The 27,682-nt window shown below is 34.7% G+C and overlaps 1 protein-coding gene across 1 annotated transcript in view; it reads right to left on the bottom strand.

Annotated features, from left to right (window-relative positions):
- Positions 1-10,570: 10,570 nt before the first annotated feature.
- The window catches only part of HNF4G (hepatocyte nuclear factor 4, gamma), a 36,114-nt gene continuing 19,002 nt past the window's right edge, over positions 10,571-27,682 (bottom strand). The window contains exons 6-10 of the mRNA XM_006880479.1: positions 24,402-24,489; positions 17,465-17,617; positions 17,094-17,330; positions 15,158-15,280; positions 10,571-10,788 (exon numbers count right to left, since the gene is read on the bottom strand). Coding sequence (XP_006880541.1) covers positions 10,667-10,788; positions 15,158-15,280; positions 17,094-17,330; positions 17,465-17,617; positions 24,402-24,489 — 723 coding nt within the window. The 3' untranslated portion in view covers positions 10,571-10,666. The remainder of the gene's footprint in view (positions 10,789-15,157; positions 15,281-17,093; positions 17,331-17,464; positions 17,618-24,401; positions 24,490-27,682) is intronic.

Below are 27,682 nucleotides of genomic sequence, written 5' to 3'. Positions count from 1 at the left end.
CTACCCTCCACCAGGATAACCCTTCCCATCTGCCAAGTTCCTTCAGAAAATATCTTCCATTGTTCAACCCATGATCTGACAGCTTGTATCTTAAGCTTTCTTGGCTTCTGTGATTCCAGACACGTCGACTGCTGACATTTTTTCCTTTTGACCAGTGTCTCTTAAGTTTAGTTATACTGTCTCCAAGGGAAGGTGACATGTCCTGTAGAACTCCTGTGTAGATTATGTTTTCCTTTCTGTCTGGCACAGCTTGGTGAGCACATCCAGGGCAAGATCTGTCATCTGGAATACTTCAATTGGTATACCATCTATCCCTGGGGCTTTATTTTTTGCTATTTCCTTGATTTTAAAGCTATTTTCTAATCAAATTCAATAATGAAGACAATTCTGCCCATGAATGCTTAAAATACTTTAAGATGGTATTTATAGATTGTACATTGCTATTCTTACAGTAGATCCTTTTTTTATTTCATTCTTAGTTAACATACTTGGACAAGTATAGAGCAAGTGAAAGAGAGGAAGACTTAATGATAGTGATTGCAACAATGGACTTGAACATGGCAGAGGGATCTTAAGGATGATTCAGAATAAGGGAAGAATTAAATCTGTTGTTTATAGGACAACTGTAGGTTGTAGTTGACTCAGTGGCACCTAGTAACATTCACAATAGATTTATATAGTTGAAATCTCATTTCGGCCCTTCCTGATTTTCCATTTTCTGTCTCATTTCAATGTAAATTAATATTCCACAGATGATGTGTGTTATGCCTACTCCAGTTTCGTTTTTCTTTTCATGGTTTAGAACTTGACTCAGTTGAACCTGTGTTTTCAGCTACATTTTTCCCCAGGATTCAACCTCAATACTATCCAAACTTGTTCTCAAATTCCATATCGTCTATGTCTTTAGCATTCATTTTCCTCATCCAAGAATGTACTTTAAAAATCCCTTCCCCTAATTGTCTCATGTCCAAATTCTGCTGACAAAATCATCACAAATATATTTCCTTCTATTTTTTCTATTAAATATTCCCAATATTTATAATCTGAAATAATTATACTTTCTTATTCTCTTACCTCATTGTTGTATGTGCTTTGATAATGCTAGTATTTTGATTTATAAATTCCCAAGTTTTTTTATGTTTATGTACTTTATCGTGCTTTTATAAACTTTTCTTATTTATTTTTTTTATACTAATTTGTTGCTGTTTGTCTTGGAATTTTTCTTTTTTGTTTGTTTTAAGACAAAGGAAGGTTCAGGAGAGAACTTGTTAGTATGTCTATAGCTAGACATATTAAAGCCTTAAATAAATTTTGGCTAAACTTAATCTCCATATTATCCTATATCTAGTATTTATTGCATTCTGCCTTCTATTTGAAAGTTCTGGTATTGTGGAGCTTTAATATGTATTCCACTGCTAATTGTGAGGTCAGTGGTATGAATCTACCAGTGGCTTTCAGGGAGGAAGATGAGAAATATCCTTCTGTTAAGATTTACTGTCTAGAAAACGCAATGGAGGATTGTTATGACTCAGAATTGAGTGGATAACAGTGTCTTTATTCTAGTAGGTCTTCTGTTAAAATATCAATAACTCACCAATCTTCCTTACCACCCTTCAAATTTCTTAAGAACAAAAATTCATACAATTTTCGTTTCTCTAATCACAACCTATTTAGTGACTTTTGAACCTAGAATGTACATAAAGGTGGTGGTTGTTGTTAAGTTGTTAAGAGCTGTCCAGTCACAGGAGACTCATAGCGATCCTATGAACGGAAGTCCTGGACACCTCCTGTATAACTTTTGTCCTCTCTCCAGGTTCACAGGGTTTCCAGAGGCAACCTATTTCAGAAGTGGATGCCACTCTTGCTTTCAAGCTGTTTTAATCAGGGAGCTCCACCAAACACTGTCCACCATGGGTAGCCATTCTTGCATTTGACTCATCAGTGTCACAATGTTCAGCCTCACAGCAACCATGAATTATCTCTGTACAGCAAGTGGATATACCAGGGTTGCATGACCTAGAAGAATGTTTCACCAAAAACAATTAAAGGCAGGCCTTAGGTCCACAGAGTAGAGTCACCCACTTTTAGCTTGGGATCATGGCTTTCTGTCCACTAGGCCACTGGTTGGTGGTGGTGTTAAGTGCTGTTGAGTTGCAGGCGACTCATAGCGACCCTCTGAACAAAAGTCCTGGACACCTTCTGTATAACTTTTGTCCTCTCTCCAGGTTCATAGGGTTTCCAGAGGCAAGCTATAATGGAAGTGGATGCCACACCTGCTTCCAAGCTTGTTTTAATTGAGGAGCTTCACCAAACACTGTCCACCATGTGTGACCAATGTCACATTTGACTCATCAGTGTCACAGTGTTTGGCTTCACAGCATAGGTGGTAGCAGTGGATATAAAAATTCTTAATTTTGTAAATATTTTTAGTTTCATTGTATTCTACAATTATCAAGACATCTTTAATTTTAAATTTTCTTGTGTTAATGAAGAAATATAAAAGATATTTTGTAGCACATAGCATAGTATTGCTATTATGCTTTTGAATATCCTGAAGTTATTTTTCTTATGATGGCTTAAGAAGTCATTTCAGAATTTCCTACTTTAGACTAATCAGTTCAACTCTAGAGTTCTAGTAATATTTTGTTCCAAACAAATTCACTACCTGTATTGATTTTTGCTTCTGATCTTATTTGCCAGCTAAATACTCATTACATTTTTACATTTATATTTAAATTGAATTATTATACAGTGCAAGGCTATTGATGATTTATTAATAAAGGAATCAATAATATGACCTAATTTCATTATTTTCTTTGACTGCCATTATCTTAGGGTAAATAGCCTTTACATTTTCTTTCCATGAATTATGAGTGTATTAGTTTCATGTTACTCCAGTACCATAACTATTTACTAAGCTAACAAAAGCAAGGGAATGACTTAGGTGGCCAATATAGACAAAGGATATGCAAAAAGCTTAACACATTATAGTTAAAAAAAATTCTTGTAGACTTCTAGTTACTTTGGATAGATAAAAATATAATAAAATATTGAGCTAGAAAATTATTTTATTAAAATTGGTTAGTTAAAATATCATATACTAACATAAACTCATTCCCTTTGACTTGGTTCAAGATCATATCGACCTGTTGGGATGTTGCCCACTTTTCTTACAGAGAGCCACTAGTGGATTCAAACTGCCACAGAGATATGATTATTGGGTTAGAAGCTTAACTCCCTACCAACTGCACCACCAGAACTGTGACTGATATATTCATCTTTGCATTGTCTATGACAAAGATATTGATGATTAGTTTTATTTTATAAATGCCTATCAGTAATATAGGGAGATAGTCTGGCATTTCCTCTGGAGGATAAACAAAGAAATTTTGTATGACCCACCTATCCCATATCATTCCACTGCTTGAAATATGTTCTGAGGAAATGAGAATTTAGGCACAGAGACTTGGACACCAATATCCATAGCAGCATTATTCACCATGGCAAGAACGTGGAAACAGGCCAAATATCCAACCACAATCGAACGGATTAAGAAATTATGGTACATTCACACAATGGAATAGTACAGAGCATGCAGGAATAATGATTTTGTAAATCACTACTAACTTGGGAGGGACTGGAGAACATTATGTGAAGTGAACTAACTCTGTCCTGTAAGGACAAATAATGTATAAGAATCTTTGTCTTCTTGATGTTGAGTTTCAATCTGTATTGAAGGCTGCAGTCCTTGACCTTTTGCATCAAACAGTTCAGGCCCTCTTCAGTTTGGATGCTCAAGGTTGTGTCCTACGCATAACATCAATTGTTGATAACTCTTCCTTCAATCCTGATGCTACATTACTCCTCTTAAAGTCTAGTTTCCTGAATGATCTGTTCTGCATATAAATCAAAAAAGTATGGAGACAGGACACATCCTTGACACACTCATTTCATAATTTTGAACCATGTAGTGTTTCCTTGCTCTGTTCTGACAACTGCTTCTTGATACCAGGTATAGGTTTCACATGAAGCCAGGTGTTCACATGAAATTAGGTGTTCTAGGATTCCCATTCTTCTCAAGGTTATTTACTGTGATCCACACAAACAAATGCCTTTGTATAGTCAATGAAACACAGATAGACATTTCTCTGGTACTCTCTGCTTTCAGCCCAGATCCATCTGACATTTGGTACAATGTCTCTAGTGCCACACCTCTTCTAAACCAGCTTATATTTCTGGTAGTTCTCTGTCAATGTACTGGTTCATTCATTTTTTAAATAATCTCTAGCAGGCTTTTGCTTGTGTGTGATAACAGTGATATTGCTCAATAATATTCACATTCACTCCTCTTTTTTTATATTCTCTCTTTGGAATGGGAATAACTATGGATTTCTTCCAGTCAGTTGGCCAGGTAACTGTCCTGCAGGCTTCTTGATACAACATGATGAGCACATTTAAGGCAACATCTGTCTGCGGAACTATGTCAGTTCTATCAATTCATGGGACCTTATTTTTTTCTAATTAACTTCAGAGCATCTTGAACCTCCTCCTTCAAACCATTGCATTTTGATCATATACTGTCTCATGAAATTCTTTGTGTCAGTCAAATCTTTTTTGGTACAGTGACTCTGTGTACTACTTCCATCTTCCATTTTCTTTTGATGCTTCCTGGATTATTTAATGTTCTGCACATCCTTAGGTATTTCAACTTGAGGTTTGAATTTGTTATTCAGGTCTTTCATCTTAAGAAATGAAGATAAAGGTAAATAAACCAATCAAAAAGTGGGCACAGGATATGAACAGACACTTCACCAAAGAAGATATTCAGATGGCCAACAAGCACATGAAGAAATGTTCAAAATCCCTAGCCCTGAGAGAGATGCAAATCAAAACAATTATGAGATATCATCTCACCCCAGTAAGAATAGCAAAATTTAACAGAACAGCTAGCAACAAATGCTGGCGAAGTTGTGGAGAGACTGGAACCTTTATTCACTGTTGGTGGGAGTGTAAAATGCTGCAACCACTGTGGAAAACGGTATGGCACTTTCTCAAAAAGTTGCAAATAGAGATACCATTTGACCCAGCAATTCCACTACTGGTAATATACCCAAAAGAGACCATAAACGACATCCTAACTGATATATGCACACCCATGTTTATCGCAGCTTTGTTCATATAGCAAGGAGTTGGAAACAACCTAAGTGCCCATCAACAAACGAATGGATAGAGAAGCTGTGGTATATTCACACAATGGGATACTACGCTGCATTGAAAAACAAGGAACTCATGCAATATTATTCAAAATGGGTGACCCTGGAGGGCATTATGCTGAGTGAAATATCTCAGTCACAAAAGGACAAATATTATATGGTGCCACTGTTGTAGAATGAGACTGATATTGGGGTGAGCGTAGGACTAAGAAAAACAGGATAAATTATGTTTACTGCATTGAAGCCGATGAGGGAGAGAACAGTTTAAAATTAATATATTTAGGGCATTATGATTATCGTAAGAGTCTGGAATGAGGGTTGCAGAGTGGAGTATACTTTGGATGGGGGTGGGATGTGCGGGGTAGGGGCGGGAATTGTGTAACAATGAAGGAGTTTGTCTTTTGCTTCTTAAGGAGAGATGTGAACTGGGGGTGGGGGGGGGGTGGGTGGGGAGAAAAGTGCAACAATGAATGAATGGAATTCCAAAATCTCTGTAGATGTTCACTGAAATGAATAATAATAAAAATAAAGGAATTTTTTAAAAAATTAAAAAAAGTAATGTCGAGTGAGTCTGTCCCTTTTGATTTTCTGACTCCAGCCCCTTTGCACATTTCATTATAATACTTTGTCTTCCTGAGCTTTCCTCTGAAATCTTTCGTTCAGCTCCTTAATTGCCTAATATCTTCCCTGTGCTTTGTGTTTTGGTGTCCTAATGCAATACTCAAGAGTTCTTCTGCCATCTGTCTTGGTCTTTTGTTCCTTATTTGTCTTTGTAATGACGTTTTACAATTTTAATGGGTGATATTCTTAATATCTTCCCACAGCTCATCTGGTCTTCTTTGTTCATTAGTGTTCAAGGCCTCAAATCTGTTCCTGAAATAGTTTTTAAATTCAGGTGGGAAAGCATCAAGTTCATATTTTGGTTATTGTGGCTTTGCTTACTTTTTTTATTTTTATTTTTTTTAGCTTCAGCTTGAACTTGCACATGAGTAGTTTATTGTTCTACAATCAGTATCTGGCCTAGTATTCACAGCTGGTAGTTTCTTTCCACAGATATAATCAGTCTGATTACTATGCAGCCTGTCGGGTAAGGCCCATGTGTATAGTTGTATAGTTGTCATTTGTGTTTTTATGAAAGGTGTTTGCAATGAATAAATAATTGATGGTACAAAATTCTGTCATTCTATCTCCAGCCTCGTTTATGCCACCAACTCCATGTTTTTCCAACTACTGATCTTTTTTCTCTGTTCCCAATTCTTCCCAATTCCAGTCATCCATTATTATTGATGTAAGATCTTCTATGAGATAGATTGATTCAGTGCCTGGGGGGATGGGGGGATAAGTGTGTCAGAGACAATATGGTTGGCACACACAAAGCAGGGTTCAGACTTGCTGTACATAGGGTCGTTATGAGTCACAAGCGATTCAATGGCACATAACAACAACATCCTGGTTTTATGTTGAATGTATTTTTTACAGCAAAAGTTGGTATAGAGATCATTTCTTTCCTCCTTTTTGGCTCTGGTTGTTCATGCATATATTTGAATGATAGTAGTATTAATAGGTCTTTCTTGTAAGCATATAGATATTATTTTGTCACTCACATTTTATTTCAAGATGGATTTAGAAATAGTCTTTTAACCACAAATGCAACCCTGTTTTTTCCTCGCCTTTTCATTTCCAGGGATGCCTTAAGAAAGCCTTCAGATCCTAAGTCCACACTTGTTGTGTACCACAGAGCTGGAACCAACCCATAGCTGACCCTCCAGAGGGTTTTCAGAGGCAGTTAATTGCACAGGAGGAGAGCAGCTGGTGACCTCAAACTGTGTGCCTTTGGGATTACAGCATAGCTTCTTGCCACAAGGCCACCAGAGTTAGGGCTCTAAAATGAGAAATTCACCTGAAAGCACCTACCTCTCTCCTGGTTATACATCAGTTTATCTTTCTCAAGACAAACACATGAGGCACACATATGATTTTGACAATAGTGAAAATTGTTAATAGTAGATAACCAATACCAAAGTAGAGGATCTGCACTTATTCAGCCATCCTTTCCCCTCACCAAAGTGTACTTAACCTCCTTAAAATGTATTTTCTAGCCCTAACAGCTGTCAAAAAGAACCTGGTTAAAACCAACTGGAACTAACCTAGCTAGACTCACTGTGTATGCATAAAAAATGATCCACTTGTCCTAGAATAAGTTTGTGATTGTTCTTCATGAAACTCCCTCTTTCAATCATTCAAAGAATGTAACATTTCTGTAGATGTACAACCACTGCTCAAACACTTACTCTACCCAAATCAGATGCTGATGAAAATGTGCAACTTCCTTTTCAGTAATTCCATAAAGATATGGTAACCTCCATCCACCTTGCCCAAAGTTAAAGAGGTGCAATATTTGAGAAAGATGGGAAACCACTTCTTAAGCAAGTTATTTTCTCTGAAAACATGCTAGGGGGTTGGCTATGAATAAGTTCCAACTCTAGGGCAATGAGGTGAGTGTGTATTGAGTTAGTATAGGCATGACTAAATGAGGAAAGGAGAGACCAGATTAACGACGTTATGTATCAATATAAGACATTCAAAGTGAGACTTAGTTTTTTTAATGATGTACACATATTATCTTGATAATAATAAAACAAAACATAAAGTCCAAGTCTATAAAAATAAGATTTATAAGTCAAACTATAAGAAGTTTGCAGAGAATCTTTAAAATTGAAAAGAAGACATCAACAATTAAGGTGTCTAGGTTAAAAGGTCAAATGCCAAAGAAATGATATACAGTAGTGAAGCCAACTTGGGTCATGTTGACTAAAGATTCAGAAACACAAAATAATTAAAATGTAAATGTTTGATTCTGTATTTTGAAATGTATTAATTAGTTTTGGTCTGACCTCTGAAGAACAATATTAGGGAAAGCTGTATAAATATAATTATATGAATATGTATACAATATCTACATTTCTAAAATTATGAAATCATTTTCAAATACTAATGAAGCATCCTACAATCATTTTATTTTTTCTTCAATTTTTATTTAGAAATTCAGTGAAATAACATAGTACCACAGTTTAGAAATATTTTCATCTCACTATAATTTAACATTTATAATCTAGTTATTCTGATTTTCAACAAGGAAATTTATAAAAAATAATTTTACATTTATAAAATAAATCATAACTTCACAATAAATTATAAATTTTTATTAGCTGAAAAAAGTTTTGTACTATTTAAAAGCAATAACTTCCCTTATCAAAATGTTGAAAATATGCTGAAACCATCAATTTTTCTTGTCCAGCATTTTCTTGGCAGCTTAGTATATAAAAATATTATAAAAATCCTGGCCATAGTTATCAAAACAAAATCATTAATAATAATTTCTAAAACACAGTTTTAAATACAAGTAGATAAATTACCCCAGTGATCAAATCAATCCATCTCATTGAGGGTTTTCCTCTCCTGTGCCATCCCTCCACTCACCCAAGCATGATGTCACTCTCCAAGGACTGATCCCGCCGTGCAGCATGTCCAAAGTATGTCAGACAAAGCTTCAGATCTTGCCTCGAAGGAGCAGCCCAATTTCACCCTCTCTAGGATGAACTTGTTTGTTCTCCTAACAGTGCATGGTATGTTCAATACTCTTCTCCAGCACCACAGGTAAAAAGACATCAATTCTCCTTCTGTCATCCCTAGTCATTATCCAGCTCTCTGATGCATAGCAAGGAATTGCAAAGACCATGGCCTGTATCAGGCACACCTTAGTCTCCAGTACTCTTTTCAGTACTTTGCAAATAGTCAATTAACTCCTGCTTCAAATATCAACTTATTTTTTCCTGCTTTAGCAAGCACAGAGAGAGAAGGAAGTCATAGTGTCATGAGACAATGCTTCATTGTTTTAAAATATGTTTCATCCTAGATGATATCAAGTGGTTCAGATAGCCAATGAATTAAACTCCTCAGTTTCTGGAATTATGCATCTAGTGTATTTCTTTGCTTTCAGAAATCATATATATATATATATATATATATATATATACTCTTCATTGATTTTATTTATTTTTACAACATCCTGTCTTGTACATGTATTTTTAAAAAATCTCTTTCTTAATTTGTTTTAAGATTTTAGAAAAAGACTATTGAGAGAATGGAGGATTTTTTTAAATTAATTCATGATAAAACAATTTTACATTCATCTCTTATATGTGAAAATACATTGTTTATAATGAAATAGTACCCAATATCATTATTCAATTAAAAATATTTTTAAAACAGCAAGAAGCACAAAGATTTCATTCTGAAATAAGAAGTTACTCCCATTTATAGCACTAGACCTTGACTTGAATGTAGCTCTCTACCTATCTGTATTTCTAGTTTTCTGTTAAACTTGTATGCTTAAAGTCTCTTTATCAGAGACTAAAGAGAGAGAGAGACAGAGATATATTAGCTCTCTCACTGTGAAGATTAAATAAGGCAACAAGTGTGGCAACTGTGAAGATTAAATAAGGCAACAAGTGTGGCCAATCACTAAAATGATGACTGATAATAGTCTTCCAATTCTGACTATCCTAGAATTTTAGGATATCCCAGAGTTTTAATTGGCATAGACTTTCCATTGAAAATTGCCCTCGGAGTTGGATGAGGGCATGAAGTCAAGTCAAGTCAATGAGAAATCTACTTCTACATTATTTCAATAGAGTATAAAATATACATCTTTCTGACTTAACCTACCACTTTAGGGATTTCTTTGTTACTGTAGTTAAATCTATATCCTACCTCTTAAAACATATTAAGATCTTAGCTGAGTTTTTCAAATACAGTTCGGTCTCAAGAAATATTAATTCATCCTTGAAGCAGCTCTGTATAGTTTTCTCAACTAAAATAGGCATATTTAGTGTTGGCCAAAGAATTCAATCTTGGCTACAGAATGCACATATTACTAGTGCATTTGCAAAAAAGTACATACTGTGCAACAACAACTGCCGCCTTTATTTTTCTGATCTGCAAGTTCATGATTTGTAAGACTTTGGTTCATTTTATATTAACCTGACATTTCTCATCTGCTATTTTCAGACAGGGGGTAAAAGGACACTTAGTTCTGCATCACACCATGATAAAGCAATTATTTACAGATTTAAATAAAAAGACAACAAATAGAAGTATACATAAGATTCATCTGGCTCAGTTATAGTGCAAAGTCAATAGGAGGGAAAGACAGAATATGAACATATCCAAACTCGGACATACAATGCTATCTTTTGAAGGTTTCAAACAATAAAAACAACAGCAACAACACAACAAAATAAGCATATAAACAAGAAAATATGATATCCTCTTATAATAGCACCAGGGAGTAGCGTTGTCTACGAACTTCTCAAAAGTACTATCCTGAGATATTTAAAAACCAGCATTTTTTTTTCACATTTGAGCAATGCTGTTGTGATGTAAACATATTTTCACAATTGCTTTTGTTTAGAGAGAGACTGGTGTGAAATGACTGAAGCTTGGTTTGCAGTTATTTTGTACTGTTCTTGTCCAGAGCCTTGTGGTGGGGATGGGAGTGGGGTTTCAGGAGTTGCTGAAAAAGAAAGAGAATTATCTGAGAGGACAAAAATCAACCTGACCCCAGGAATCCCCATAAACCCAATATATGTTACTCTACTTTGTAAATGTTTCTACAAAGTCCTATTTAACGTGTCATTTGTAAACTTGAGCACCTCCCCGTGGACATTCTCTTGGCACTGCGCTCCTGTGTTACTTCCCCACTTAGTTTTAAACTGGGATAGATCATGACTCAGAATTTTAATATACATTTGAAAGTATAATCTGCTTTTCTTAATAGAATTTGTGTACATTTAATTATCTTTAAGTTACAGCAGAAAGAAATTAATCAAATTAATTAACAGAATGATAGTTTCCCCAAGTTTTAGAAAACAAACTTTCTAATTGTTTTCATCAAGAAATGCACTTAAAATAAAACACATTTGGTTTGGGCTCCAACAATTCAGATATAAGAGACATTGTTATTGAAGATTAAGCTACTTCTTAAATGCTTTTATGTCTACATCGTACTAAGAGGCTTCTGAAAACTGAGGACTTCCCCATTTTTCAATTATTCTACCTATTATTTTGTCTGCCTGTCCCACCTCCACTAATATAAAGATTATTCTTCTTTACTTAAGACAGGACATTTTGCTATTGTAAAATACTGAGATTCATATAATCATCTAAGTACTATTCTGTATTTTTAATTATCTTGAAATATTTTTATTTCATTAATTATGTCATATACATATTCTCTTTATTGGTTCTTTTGCATATTATATCTAATGGAACTAATAACAGATAGATAGACAGAAGGATAGGTAAGTGTATTATATAAAAGAGAACTTAATAAATAGAAAATTTTGATTATGAGACCAAAGTACTGCAAATTTGATAGTTAATAAAAATTTTGAAGTAGTTTTAAAAATCTTTCCTACAAAATAAGAAAAATCTCCTTTTGCTTGATTTTCTTTGTATATATTTCTATATTATTGATTGATAAGTGTGGATTCAAAATTACTTATTGCTAATATAGAAACAACATTTTGGTTGTTTAATCAACAAATGAATACAAATTTTCTTTCAAATTATTTTTGTATATTTAGGATAGATCTAAAGCTGTGATAGTATTTCTGAAAGACAAAGAAAATATGCATGAACTTAATAATTACATATCTAAATTTTCTTATTTAGTTTATGTCGTGTATAAATATAACACTTTCAAAAAAATTTTTTTCACTCAGTGCCAGTGTATTTTCAGGGGTAGACATAAGGGATCGAGGGGCACCCTAGGTTCCACTTCAGCTTGCCTCCTCCCCGGGCACTCCAGCGTGGCCCTGCAAACACTTGTTTGGAACTCCAAGGCTGTGAGGTTAGAGCTCTCCCAGGATTGATTCTCAATACTTTCAAATTTAAAAAGCAGCATTGCTTTCAAAAGGAAATAAAACCCTAAAATAAAGTGTGATAATTCTTTATAAGATTGTGTCAACAAATGACTTTAAAATACCGAAAGCTACTTTAAAAAAAAAAAAAAGATTCAACTACCAGCAGAATTCCTAAACTGTCTTGCAAGTTGATGTCTTTCACTTAATGTGCTGTTAATATGTGCTATTTTCTGAGTTTATGAGTAACTAATCATTAAGAGACAAAACTCATTGAGCTATAGCTGTTGTGCTCTTGGTCTTGATTCAGTCTCTATCTTGACTATGGATTAAAAGGAGAGGATAACATTTATTTGGTAAAATGAAGGGTCCAGATGAATGTCTCAAGTACACTGGAATCCACAGCCTAAATATTCATTACTATTGCCATACTTTCTATTTTTTCCAGCAATTTCAGACCCAAAGAACTTTATTTTCAAGCACAATTTACACAAGGATTTATTAATCCTTTTAATATAAAAGAGAGGATAATGTGCATTCTTGTTGTTTACACTTTCCGTCGCATGTTCTCACTAAATTCTTGTTGCGCTCCATTGAATCCTGTGGTACAATAGCATTAGAATTAGCTATTGACAGGTGCTGTTGATTGGATTTGGACTAATAGTGACAGAGTGATACCGCTCCATAGACGCATAGAGTTTCCTAGCTGAGTCATTATAGGATCAGACCGCCAGATCTTTTTCCTTCCTGTGGAGTAGTTTGGGGGGTTTGAACTGCCAACTTTTTAGTTAGCAGAAGAGCTCTTTAAGTATGAATCACCAGGGCACCTTTTAGGACTATTAAGAACTATTTTAGGTTCAATGGATAATTTCAGTTATACACAATAATTGAAGTACAATAACCCAAGTCATCTTAGTGAATGGGCTCATTAGGTTTTCAAAGGCAACAGTTCAAAAGTAAATCTAAGATTGTTGTTAGGTGCCATCAAGTTGAGTATGACCCATAGCGACCCTATGAACAACAGATCTGAATCCTATCTACCCTGTACCGTCCTCTCACTTCCTGACACACAAAAGCCCATTGCGGCAGTCACCATGCCAATCCACCTGGTCAAGGGTCTTCCTCTCCTTCGCTGACCCTCTACCTTAATTTATTAGGTAATTTAATTTCTTAGGTTAGATTAATTAGTATAAATTAAGAAACAAATAATTCTAGATATACTGTCAGTATTTGTTAGTATATATTAAGAAACAAGTAGTTGTAGATATTTTGTCAGATATCCCCAATAGTAGTCTTGAAGCCAATAGAGTTTTCTGGAATAAGATCATTATTTCGATTCCAAAGTGGTTTTACAGTATAGAACATCCTCAGTGTTGCATAGTTCTTATTAACATAGCTGTGGAATCAGAACCAACTCATAGCTGACTCTCCAGAGAGTTTCTGAGGCTGTATATTGCATGGGAGGATACTGCCCAACTTTCTCCCTCCAGAGCTTCTGGTAGATTTGAACCATAAGAAAGGGGCTGCCTACCCATTGGGCAACCAGAGCTCTTGTCAGGATATAGTAACTATGAGTAAATTAATGAAGCAGAGCGTTTTGATAGCCCAAACAGTTAAGTGTTTGCCTAAAGTAAAAGTTCATAATTTTATTCATCCAGACTCCCTTCAGAAGAAGGGAGTGGCGCCTGACCTCCAAAAGCTCATAATCATTCATGTGCTCATTCATAGTCATCGTGAGTCATGGGATTGTAGTTCTACTCTGAAACAAATGAGGCTAATCCCAGTTGGAATTGACTTGTTAGTAACCAGTAATTATACTAAGTGCAAACTTTACTACTAGCTCTTCAGTGTACAAGCCACTATCTAATAAGAGGGTAGGTTATGAGCAGTGACCAGCTAGGTCTCGTCTTTCAAAATCTCTGTATCTGTTTTCCAAGTCAAACACTGACATCAAATGTGTAGCTGTGTTGCTTCTTTGTCTCCCAGAGACACACCTCTTTAGCAATTTACCAGAATGAGTACTTGAAGAAAAATTGCTTAGCAACTATAAAAGTGCAGCAAAGAAACAAGTGCTAACACTGGTAGTGACATTTCCATTCAAGGTAAATGGAGGCATAGAAAAAATCATTGATGATGGAAACGTCACTTTAAACATGCAATCCTCTCTAGGAGTTTAGTGAAGGCAAACCTGTGAGCAAAAATAAGGAAGTTGACTATGATAAAAGGAATAAAGATGCCCCAGAGGAAGTGAGACCAGTCAAATATTCAAATTGTAGAATGTTGAAAGCTAATTTAAACATCAAAAGGAATAAAATTCACTAAAGCATTGAAAAGATACTGGATTGGTATCGTGTGTGTGTGTGTGTGTGTGTGTGTGTGTGTGTATTTGACAAAGAAATAAAATCTTTTCTTTCTCAAAGCTTATACTGTTTTATGTATCATGCACTAATTTGTTAAAATAGTTAGCTGCTGACCAAAAGTTAGTGGTTTGAACTCAACTGCAACTTCATAGTAAAGGAATTCTTGATTATCTTCTGTAAAGATTACAGCTTAGGAAGCTCGTATGGGGTATTCCTACTTTGTCATAGAGATAGGGTTGCTAACAGTTGGAATCAACTATATGTTGATACTATAAGTATGTAAGCATCATATACTTATGACCAATAGGAGGAGAATTTTTTTCTTTTATGTTTTGATAACATGGTAAAGGTCACAAGCAATCACAATATTCACTCTTATTCTTAAGATTGCCCTGCATGGTTTCATCCTACTCAACCATTTTAATGGTGCCATAGTGCCATCCATGCAAAGCAAAGATGGCCTGCATGTTCTTTTGTGATACTGAAACCTATGAAAAAAAATGTTTTAGTTACTCGTACTTGCACTTTAAAAAAGGAAAAATACAGGTGTAAGGAGAATAAGTGATGTATTAAGTACCACACTGAACTAATAGCATTTCCTTAAATTCTGTTTTTCTCAGGTAAATAAATGTAAGAAATAGTATTGTGGAGAAATACTCACAGATTTGGTCTGGATGAGCAAGTGTTGACATGGAACTTATAAGTATAGTCTGTCCAGTTAATGGATCTTGAGACAAATGTGGATGCATTGGATGATGGAGATGGCTTACATCATTGGAAGCACCTACAAATGACATAGAGATGCTTGTTAGTGTTACTTAATCAGGAAAAGCACATTTACCTCAGGATAAATACTTTGGTTGGCAGCCTGAAAATGGCTATTTTTGTAAAGTGCCTTTTGGGAATTCAGAAGTAAAGTAATAGAACCACTAGCATTTTAAGGATAATGTCAGCTTTCACTGTATATTGGCTAGATTAATGCTGTGCCATATTATGCTGAATATTAATAATGGATCTTTGTGTGATGTTTCCTGGAATCATTAGGTTTGTTGCCCATAATAAGGCAATTCCTAGAATCATTTACCTCAAGTTTATAGCACTTGGGATCATCCTAATAGAGCACACAACTTTTATTTTAAAAGGATATTATTAGGAACATATTAAGAACAAGAAAAGTAAAACCAAGATTATTTTCCAAGGAAATTTCATTTCAATTCAAACACAAAATAATTACTTCACTTATTCCTGATATGTAATTGCAGAACATCTTAAATCTCATTTCTCTTTCATTCAGTCTATTGTGTCCACTCATTATTCAGAAGTAAAGTGATTACTGTCTAAGATATTTAACATATTTTTAGGGTTATTTTTAAATTACAGAATCCTTAAGGAACACGGGCCTAAATATTATATATGCTCAGGTATATAGATATAGATGTAGATAGATAGAGATAGAGATAGAGATGATAGAGATAGAGATAGGGATAGAGATAGAGATAGATAGTATATTGTTATGTTGTATACCATTGAGGCTCTGTACCAGTGATCCCTATCTATAGTATAAGTATATATACTTACATATAGTAAGGAGTTGTGCTGGGAACCCAAAGGTACATAGTTTGAATCCACCAGCTGCTCTGTAGAGAGGGATGGGCACTCTTTTCCCATGTGATTAACTGCCTCTCAAAGCCTGCTGGAGGTCAGCTATGAGTTGATTCTGACTAGACAGTGTGCAACCATAGGAATAAACATGCATGGAATGTAGATGTAGACAATATACAATGCTCTTGAGGCATGGTCCATAGAGAGATGATGCTGTTAACTGAAAGGCCATGCTTCTCTGGTGGTTCAAAGCCAACAATGGCTCTATGGGAGAATGAAGGCAATCTCCTTCTGTGTCATTTCAGCCTTGGAAACCTAAGGGAGTTTAGACAGAATTAAGTAGGAGGTTTTGGTTTTGTTTTGTTCTGTATAGCAAGGAGCCCTCAAGCCAGCTAATGCATTTCTATTTTCTTTTGAAAATATCTGAAAATTAAAGTAAGGAGAACTAAGTGGAAGGAAGTAACTATGATGGGAACTATGTGAAACTATGATATAGAGACTAATACACTTGGAGCTTCATATATGACTCAGTTTTTGGTTTTGTTTTGTTTTTTTCTCCATCTGGTGTGTCTTAAAGACTTCCTAAATTTTAAAAAGATCAAGTTCATCTTAACAGGCAAGAAGGGGATAAAAGCCAAAATACACGTAGAAACTGTAAAAGGTAAAAAAAAAAGATGGGCGAAAAGCCAGATGTACCACCAGGACAAATATTATATAAAATCATTATTGTAGAATCAGTATGAGGATTCAAAAGGGGGGTTAAAAGCAGAGGGATGAGAACGTGCGAGGGAAGAGGGTAATCCTGAGGTTGGACAACTTGATGAGTGAGGAGGGTGAGAGAAATTGGAAGAATCTGGTCTGGAAAAAAGAATTTTCAATTATTCAAATTTTATAAATAAGCTAGCATTGAAAAAAAAGAAATAGATGAAATTTATTGCAAAGTACTTAGTGTGATGCTAATCAATGAAATACATGGAAAAGGTAGAGGTACTTACCACCCAGGAGCATTTCCTGAAGGAGATTGTCAATCTTAACCATCCCAAAAAGTTTAACAAACTGTATTTGCTCAATCATCTGCCACGTTATGCTCTGGAGTGTGGGCAGCAACAAAAGCAGCTCTCCAAACCTTCCTCGGGAGTCATACTGGCGGTCGTTGATGTAGTCCTCCAAACTTATCTGAACTTGGAACCGCATGTTCTTAATTTTCACTGGGTCACTGAGACCTTTTGCATCTAATGGAGGAATAACATGAACAATCCAAAGTTTTATTCTAACCAGAGGGTGAGTGCAAATAGTCTCATGTACAAAGAAATTCCATTTTTATTCTATTCTATTCATTTTCCTTTAGGAAACATTAAAAACAAACCTGGGTCAAAAAATACAATTGCCTTCAAACAAGCATATTCATTATCATCAATCTGAATTTCTTGGAATGGTCTGACTAGCTCATCGAGAATCCGATTGGCTACACGGCTTATCTCCACTTCACAGCTATTACGGTGAATAATGTAGTTGTTTCCTAGAAATAAAGAACAGACATGCCCACAAAATATCGTCAGATATTGTTCTAGTTTTTACAAGCCAATGTTTCATATATTCTTTCTTTGAAGCTTTAATAATAGTTCTTCTTCTCTGTAGGCGTTAAGTTGTTATGTTGGAAAAACTGAAGAATGCTTATAGAATTAATGACATTGATAATGTGATCACATGCATTTTAATGGCCTCAGTCACTAGTGATAACACTGAAGTACAGAATAACAAGCTAATAATTGACAAGAGTTAAACAAAATAAATGATTAAGTTTCCATTATGCCAGTCATTTATTAGTGTCTTATTCTATTATGAACAAAATACATACATAACCTAAAGCAAAAAGCCAAATCAAACTAAAACAAAACAAAACCACAGAAATAAAACAAACCAAACCCCTATCTTGTTTGGAAAGAAAACTATTCCTTTTGTGCTCTAGGAGAATGTAGGAATATTGTTAAGACAACTTGAACAGGCCTAAATAAAGGAGGCTGAATTTTCAAAACCAGCATATTTATTCACCATCTGATTTGCCTCATCTAAGACTGTGAGTCTTGGGCCTCAACCCAGGACTGGCTCAGAATAGGAGAGAGATCTGAGCTATTGTCCACAGGGGCTCCCTGAGTTGTGGGTGACTCTAAGACACATAGCAACACCTAACCAACAAGTAGAAAATTTCACCTTCTTGGGTTTCTTTAAGTAGATATGGACAACTATTTTAGGGAAACTATATACAAGGCACTTTGGAAATTAGTCAGAGAACATGGACCAACAAACTGCTAAATATATTCCTAACTTTAATATCTGACTATACTGTGGTGACTATCAGAACTACTAAAGCAATAGCTAAATTAGTGTTTTCTGTTTTATAAAATAGAATGATAATTTTATTTTCCCCCATCTCAGGTGAAATCTTTGGGTAATAGCATACACAAAGGTAATAATTAAATATAATCTTGTCAAGGGGGAGGTCAAGGTCACTTGCCATAAGACAGTCCACAAAGACAGTATTCTACATTCTATTTTAAAGAGTAGTGATTGAGATCTTTAGAGCTTATAAATGTTCACCTAACCTGCAATCATTGTGCTTTCTTTTCCAGAGTGGGGAGGGGGGGATAAGAAAATCAAAGATTGCTGGACTTTGAGGGAGTTCTGGTGGTTTGTAGTAAGGAGTCATACTGCTATCCAAAGACATGCAGTTTGAATCTACTACCCACTCTTCAGGAGAAAGATCAACAGACTCCTCCCATGTGATTTACTGTCTTTGAAAACCAAATGGAGGGTCAATGATCAGTTGGTTCCAACTCAAGAGTATTACTGTTGTCAATTGCTGTAGAATCCAGCACAACTCATAGTGACCCTAAGAAGAACAAAGACCTGAAGCCTTTTTTCTAACAACATTAGTCTATAAAATTCCACAACCTTGGAAACAGTAGAGCTAGATAATGACAAACTACCATTCTTGATCATTCTAAAAGGGATCACAGGAGTAGGTCCCCAACAGAATTGGAAAAAAGTGTGGAACAAGATTCAAAAATAAAAAAATGACAAGACTGATCTAATAGAGACAGGTGAAACCCCTGATTCTATGGCCTTTAGATACCCTTCAAACCTAGAACTGAGTTTACTAGAACTGAATTTACTCTATGCATCAACTTTCAGCCACGTAACAGACAAGTCTTTAACATCCAGAAGGAACACAGTTCTTAGAACAGTCAATCATATGATCAAAAGGACTGCATTTTTCCAGAATTAAACAATGCAGGAAGGGATGGAAAAGAAGGAAGAAATGGAAATGGAAATACTGGGAGAAAGTAGGAAGAGTGTTAATATAATGCAGGGATTGTAACCAAAGTCATGAAACATAGTGGATATGAATTGTTGAATGGAAAACCAATTTTCTTTATAAACTTTCATTCAAAACACAACTTCGAAACATTTTTTTTAGATAAAAAAATGTATAGTCTTATTCTTAATTACTAAATATTTTCCTTAAAATACTCAAAACAACTCGGAACTACATGAAAAAATATTTTGCTTAGTATATTCAGCTCTATATTGAGAAATACATTATGTTTGTAGAACTCCAAATTTACCAGAGAAATACAAAATAAAAATTAAGTTTATGGTCTTCAAAGCAATATTATGCATTTTAGTCTTGGCTCCATCCCTTACTAATTTAAAGAATTTAAGAAACATCTTTCTCCTCTATTTATTTACTAGAAAAACTGAGCTAAAATTAATGATACCTAATCTCTGTGAAGATTAAAAGATTAGTGAGCATAAACATGTGAAACACACAGAATGATGCATCTTATGTAGTAAATTATCAATAAAATAGAACTGTTGCTCTTGTTAGGTACTGTTGAGTCAACAGTGGCTCATAGAGACTCTATGAACAACAGATTTGAACACTGCCCTATCATTACACCATCCTCGCACATCCTCTGAAATGCTTGAGCCTGTTATTACAATCACTGTCTCAATCTGTCGAGAGTCTCCCTATATTTTTCTGACATTTCACCTTTCCCAACAAGACATCTTGTTCCCTCCAGAAAACATGCTCAAAGTTTGTGAGATGATATATTGAAAAATAAAAGGATGCAAAATGAATTTCTAAAATATTTTTAACTATTTATATTTGAGGATAAAAATATGCCACAAAAGTAGAATAATCTTGACGTTATTCCACACTAGCCAGTGGAAGTGTCAGCTAAACACATTTGAGGGATCTTCACCAGAAAATCTAATTTATGAGTCAGCTCAGATGAATAACTGGATTATTTCAAGAACACACAAACTTGTTGTGTGTAAAATCTCAGCACTGAATCTACCATTCTAGTCATAATTCTAATATCACCCTTATTTAACTATCAGGACTTTTTAGCCATTGGCACATTTGTTAAACTTGAGACTTCATAGCATTGTATGAGCAGTCAAATCACAACTGTTCAGTTGCTGCTGAGGTAATGCTGACTCATGGCAACAGTATATGTATTAGGATAGAACTGTGTTCCATAAAGTTTGTGAAGGTTAGTTTTTAAAAGTAGAACAACAAGCTTTTCTTCTAAGGTGCAGATACAATCTGTATCTCCTACCTTATCTCTCAGTATCTAAGAAATCACTGATGGTACAAATAACTAACATAACACAAAAGCTAGAGATATGAATCAACCCAAAAATGTCTCAGCAGAAAGTACTGATGATTCTTTGGAAAAATCTGTTATCAAAAACCTTATGAAGTATAATTCTGCTCTGGCAACATGAGGTCATAATGAGTCAGGGTTGACTGAATGGCACTTCTTTGTAATGAGATCACAACCGGTAAATATACTTTCCTTAACAGTATAGAATAAGGCACATTGAGTAATGATATAGAATTGACAGTCCAGATAAAAACTCACACACCCATGGTAAACTGATTTTTTACAAGGTTACTAAGCCCATTCAATGAAGAATTACGATTTTTTTAATAAACTGTTCTAGGAAAACTGTATTTCCACATGTAGAAAATTTAAAAAGGAGTCATACTTCAAGCACACACAGAAAACAGTTCAATCTGGAATAAGGGTCAAAATTCTTAGAAGAACAAATAGTGGGAATGTTGTCAGACTTCGCTCGAAATAGTGAATTATTTAATAGGACAATGAAAGCATAAAAATTTTTTATCAAAAAGGTGGGGAAAAATAACCCTCAGTAAACAAACAAAAACCCAAAAACAAGCTCCAACTAGAACATCTTTGTAAACCTTTTATTTGACAAGAGTCTAATAAATAAAATAAATATAAAACTGAAAATTTACCAACAAAAATGCAATCCAATCATGAAATGAGTAAAGGACTTGAATCAACATTTCACCAAAAAGGACATTCAAATGGGCACAAAATACATGAAAAAAATGCTCTATATCATTAATTGCCAGACAGAGGCAAATAAAAGTGTTACTATATCATTCCCAATAGGATAGCTAAGATTAAAAAAATATATATTGGTGAGGAGGTGAGGAAAAGGAAACCCTTATTCATTACTAGCAGGGATCTAAAAGGTTACAGTCATAGTGCAAAATTATGCAATGTTTCCTCAAAAACCTGAAAGTAGAACTACCATGTCACTCAGCAGTTCCACTCCTAGGTATATACCAAAAAAAAAAAATTGAAAGTAGAAACTCATAAATAATTGGTGCATCTGTCTTCATTGTATTCAAGATATCAAGATAGCTATAGGGAGAAACAATCTAAATCCCTATTAACTGATGAATGTGTAAACAAAATGTACATAAGGAATAGGCATACTAATCTGCTCTCATGGACCTCTCCAGCATGCTGAAGAGCAACGATGTCAGTATAGAAATGAAGGTGCACCTAATCCAAGCCATGGTCTTCTCAATTACTTGTTATGCTTCAGAAAGTTGGACAATGACTAAGGATGACAGAAGAAGAATAGATGCCTTCAAGTTGTGGTGCTGGGGAAGAGTCTCAAACATACTATGGGCTGCCAAGAAATCAAATAGGTCTTTCTTGGAGAAGGTGAAACCAAGTCTCTCCTTGGAGGCTAGGATTTTGAAGCCCCGCCTCACTTACTTTGGGCATGTGGCCAGGAGAGATCAGTCCTTGGAGAAGGACATCATGATCAACACTGACGGGAAAATCACACTGATTAAAGTAAGATTACTCAACTGATTATTGTAAATATTGCCAATAAATAATGTACTCATAAAATGTTGAATTGGCAAAAGTTGTGTGATAGGTATCTTTGAACAAGAACATCAATTAAAGACAATGAAACTGGCTCAAGAGAGAGCAGAGTTCAGAACTCTTGTATGCAGGGTTGTTATGAGTCCCAAGCAACTCAATGGCACTTAATAACGAGTCTGCCTAAATACAACCAAACACCTCATGGCATCTAGTTCCTTGATTTGGAGTTTTAGGGATGGTTTCATGCATGGGACATGCCAGTTAATCAGCTCAATTTTATGTTTAATGCTTCTGCTCTACCTTGTAGTTCATTGTATAATACCTGGGTCTTAAAAGCTGGCAAGCAGCCAACCAAGGCACAACTATGGGTCTCTATTAACATGGAATTAACAGAAAAAGAAGGAAAGTCAAGGGTAAGAAGAGGATGTGGAACGTGTTACTGATTACCTTTGCAAACTACCTGTTTTGTCATGAGACAAGAAGTGGATGGTATCCTCCTACCTAGCATTATGCAACATTCTGAATAAAAATTTAATGGAAAAGTGTTGACTGAAATAGAAAAAAAAACACACCACAAAAAAATTTTAAAACACATTAAGTCTAGACTTTCTACGGTCATGACTGGTTAATAAATCCTTGAAAGTCTGGTTGTTCTTATGTGTCGTTGAGTTAGAACCAGTTCATAACTCACCCTCCAGCAAGTTTTCAGAGGCTTTAAATTTCACAGGAGGATACTACCATGTTTCTCCACTGAAAGAGCTGTTGTTTCTAAACCTCATACCTTAGGATTGGCAGCACAATTTCTTATGACTAGGTCATTAGAGTTCCCTAAAACTCTTGGTGTGAGATAATCTTTAAAGCTTAAACTGGAAGTATCACCTGAAAACATTTTAAAACAAAGCATAGTTTGTTAACTAGTATGAAATTTAACTAGTAAAATGTGTCTACTTAGTGTATTGTGATCTTTTAAGATGGGATCAAGGACAATAGCAACTCAAGAAATTAGATAGGAACCTTAAGAGGCAGTGAATTGATGTTAACAAAGGAGGAACAACAGATCAGGAGAGGAGGGTGAGAATGACTACATAAGGCTGAGTATAAACAATGTCATTGAATTATCCATGTAAAATTAATGAATGGATATACGCTTTGCTGCATAATTTCTCAACTACAACAAAATAATTAAAATTGAGGGGAGAAAATCTACAAAACAATGCATTTTTCAATTAAACAGACAGGAGTTTTAAAAAAATCATTAAGTCTCCATTAATTATAAACATGCATATTATCAACTCTTTATTCTTATATATACTTCAAGATGGTTTATAGGAAAACAAAGATTTATTAGTCTAAATGCACCTTGATTATTTCAATGAAATTTCAATCTTTTGAACTTGTCTACACTTAAGGCAAGAAAAAATGTAGTCTCAGTGGATACAGTCAATGCCAATCAATCTGTGTATGAAAGCACCATTTATTAGTGTCTGTGACTGCTTGGCATATCCAGAATAAACTGAAAACCAAACCCCTGCAATCAATTGAAATCTGATTCCTAAGTACCCTACAGTGGTTTTCTGAGGCAGTAAATCTTTCTGAGAAGAGATTGCCAATCTTTCTCCTGTGGAGTGCCTTGTGAATCTGAAATGCCAAATTTTAGCAGTACAATACATAATGCACTATGTCACTGGGATTCCTGATATACAATATATCAAAACCCACCAAAACCACAGCCATGAAGACCGTTCCAATTCATAGCAACTCATTGCCAGTTTTCCAAGGCTATATTGGTGGTCTTTCTCCTGTGGAGTTGCTAATGCAAACTGCTGATTTTTCAGAAGCAGGCCAATATACACTATGACACTAGGAGTCATTTATGTACAGAATTTGTTTTTGTTAAGTGTCATTGAGTTGTAGATGACTCATAGCAACCCTATGAATGAAAGACCTGAACACTTGTATAACTTTCATTTCTCAAGTTCATAGTTTCCGGAGACAAGCTGTTTTGGAAGTGAATAGGTCTTGTATATTATTTTTAGGAGGGGGATATGTATGAGACATTTTGTCTTAATAATAACTTACCCAAAAGCAAAATATCTTTATACACCATAGATCTCTTTGTAGCTCCAAGCAGTAAGTGTTCTCCTGCATGAGCTCTCAACAATGCCACCTTAATGGAAAAAAAAAGAAATCAAATTTAACAATTAATTATAAAATACAATTATTAAACACAGTGTAAAATTAATCTGATTCTTATGCAGTTTTGAGTAAGCCCATGTACAATTTTTTTTTAATCTTCTAATAAATTCTAATACTCGTAGACCTCTAGTTTACTATCTTACCAGGTCAGTAGATATTCATTTTTCTAATTCTAAAATATTTTAAAAACCAATATAATGAAAAGAATAATGTGGAAAATAAAAGCAAAGTAGCCATGAAATATTTTGGAGTGACACAGAATTAAAGAAATCAGAGTCCAAACCCCAGGTTGGCAACTGGTTAACTCAGCCTTGGGGATAGTTAGGTAGTATGCTTGGGACTCATTAATTTTTACCTAAAATAAAGGTAGTGTTAAAAAGAGTGGCCAAAGGTTTAAATGAGAAATTATATGTAAAACCATCTCCTACATCTACTAAATGGAGTAAGCATGTGTGAGGACAATACTCACAAAGCTTTACAAAGAGAATGAGCTTGCTTTCTCATGGCAATCTAGGTTCTACTTTCTAGAATAGCTGTATATCTCCTTGCAATAAACTTTGACTCAGATTATTTATATACACAATGTACTGGAGGATATTATCCCTGGGAATATACTTGTTAACATTTCAATTTTAACACTAAAGTATTGCTTCATCAAAACCTTCATCATGTCAATAATTGGCACTTCCATCTGAAGTGGAAGTTCTCATCAAAACCAAGCGTCTATTGTGATTCCTCTGTGTTATTCATCTCTCTCAGCTGTTTCCATAGCAAATATTAATGACAATTTCCCCAAAATATATGACAGATTAATCCACTTCAATTTACCTCCAGGGCCACCATGTCAATCCAAATCCTTATCATTTTTCTCTTGGACTATTAAAATATAACTCAAATAACTAACGCATCTCCATGCTTGCTTTCTTATTCGTCCACCCAAAATTTCTCTTTATAGAGCCTTATGTTTATAAAAAAGTGTCCAGTTGACACCTCTACTGTCCTAAAAATTCTTTTGTTTTCATATTGTTCTTGCAGAATACAATTCTGGGAGAAATTTGGGAGGTTTGTTGCTTTGACCCCCACCTACATCTTGGACTTCAGCCTGCTATATATACTATCCTGCTGGTTTATCTGCAGGCTGATTTTCTTGCCTCAAATACTTTGAAAATGCTGTTCATGTACCTCTAATGCTTTCTCCTCAGACCTTTGGATGTTTGGTCCTTGTCAGTCAGGTCTCAGTATAAAGTCTTCTCTGAACCCCGGTGTGAAGTATTTCTTACTACCTCAGACCCAGGTACTCGCCAACCACTCACCTTATTCTGTTTCATAGCATTTTATAAAACGTATCCCCACCTAAAATGAGATTACTCAGGATATGTAAAGTGTGTTTATTGTTCATATTTAGAAATAAAATGCTATCGTATAAGAATTGTGAAGCAATCTATTTTTATAGCTGAAAGCCAATGTTATTTAAACCTCATAAGAGGTGCCTAATAAATAAGCTATTTGATAAATTTACTGAGTAAGTTTAACTGATCTAGGACTTTTTTGGAATTATAAGACAGAAGTAATAATGCAAATGCTATGGAGCTCCCAAGAGTATTAAATACAATCATGTAATTTATTATGCTAGTAACAGCTACTTGCCTAACACCTTATGCAAGATATATATATATATAACAGATATTTTAAAATCTATGGCTATTAATGTTAATTAGTTAATATTACAATTAGCATATGAAAACTAATTTCAATTAGTTAGTAGGGTTCAATTTCCCAACTTCTACATTCTTATCCTCATACATAAGTCAGCAATTTTTAAAGAAGGATGATAATAAAAATATAAAACTGATAATTAACACAACCCTACTTATATTGCTTGGGGTGAGACTAGTAGTTTTAGCAATTTAGCATTATTCACTCTGGTATAATCTCCCGAGTCAAGCTATCTTTATGATACGTCAATAGCAGTGACTCACACCAGGAAGGCAGTTACAAAAATTTTAAGAATGATTTTGAATTTCATAGCATTTCCCCACCACCATGAGGTGAAAAGCTCTCTTAGAAATGTAACTACTAACTTCCCATATTCAATTTTTTCAGGTTATATAACTATTTTGCCCTTCTTTGTCTGTTTAAAATAGTCATGCTCTTTTCTATGTGATTATTCTTTTCATGACTGAGAGAAAACTCTGGTCAGAGGCTAATAAATATGCCCTGATTATAAAAAATACAAGGCTTATTCAGTGTTGAATAGAGGAGTTGCACTTCTTTCTAAGAGGCACTTTAAATAAATCTGAAACTAGTAATTTAATCTTCATATACTTAGTAGAAAATTAAAGTCCTTAATTATCAATGCTCAAAACCCATAAATCCTTACTGCCATAGAGTCAGACAAACTCAGCTGACTCTCCAGTGTGTTTTCAGAGACTCTATATTGCATGGTAGAAGACTGCTCATATTTCTTCCTCAGAGCCACTGGAGGATTTGAACTGCCAGGGAGGTACAACCTTTGGATTAGCCGTGCAGCTCCCTAACTATCAATTAAAATGTTTTAACCCACCGGTGACAAAATAGGAAAGAGTATGTATTAGAAATAAAAAAACACCAAAACATTAAACATGAATTTGATTTCTCTATACTACAGCCTATGTTACTAAAGAAATTATTTTTATACAGTAAATATTACAAATAAATATCATAACAAAAATGGATATATCATTATGTAGTTCATAAAATGCCTCAAAAGATATAAATACAACCTGGTACTTCTAAGACATTTAATTACGGCATTTTTAATAAACATCAAGACACAATAGAACATTTCCTTCTCACACTTTCACCTTTTGATGCTTTGTCTCACATGCTTTGGTAAATCTTCTTCCCTTATATAAGACTTTCAAACGCCAAAGGATTTATTACAATCCAAACTCTGTGTAGTTCTTACTCAGTTTTGTCTAATCAATAAGTTTGTTAGACTTTTTAAGCAGGAATCAAGAAGTTATACCTCTGTATAAAATTAGAAGATGAATGGATGGGAAAACTCAATTGTCTCCTCAGACCTTTGACAAATGTACTAAATCTACCAACAGTATCATTAAAAGAAGACAAAACCTTGGAATTTTTATTTAAAGAGTAAAAATCATTTCTAGGTTCTTAAATTT

This window comes from Elephantulus edwardii, unplaced genomic scaffold (genome assembly GCF_000299155.1).
Source record: "Elephantulus edwardii isolate Elephantulus edwardi_28Jun2011 unplaced genomic scaffold, EleEdw1.0 scaffold00008, whole genome shotgun sequence".
NCBI classification, from domain to species: Eukaryota; Metazoa; Chordata; class Mammalia; order Macroscelidea; family Macroscelididae; genus Elephantulus; species Elephantulus edwardii.
Note: the sequence above shows the minus strand (reverse complement) of the source record. Positions and strands in the feature narration are given on the sequence as shown.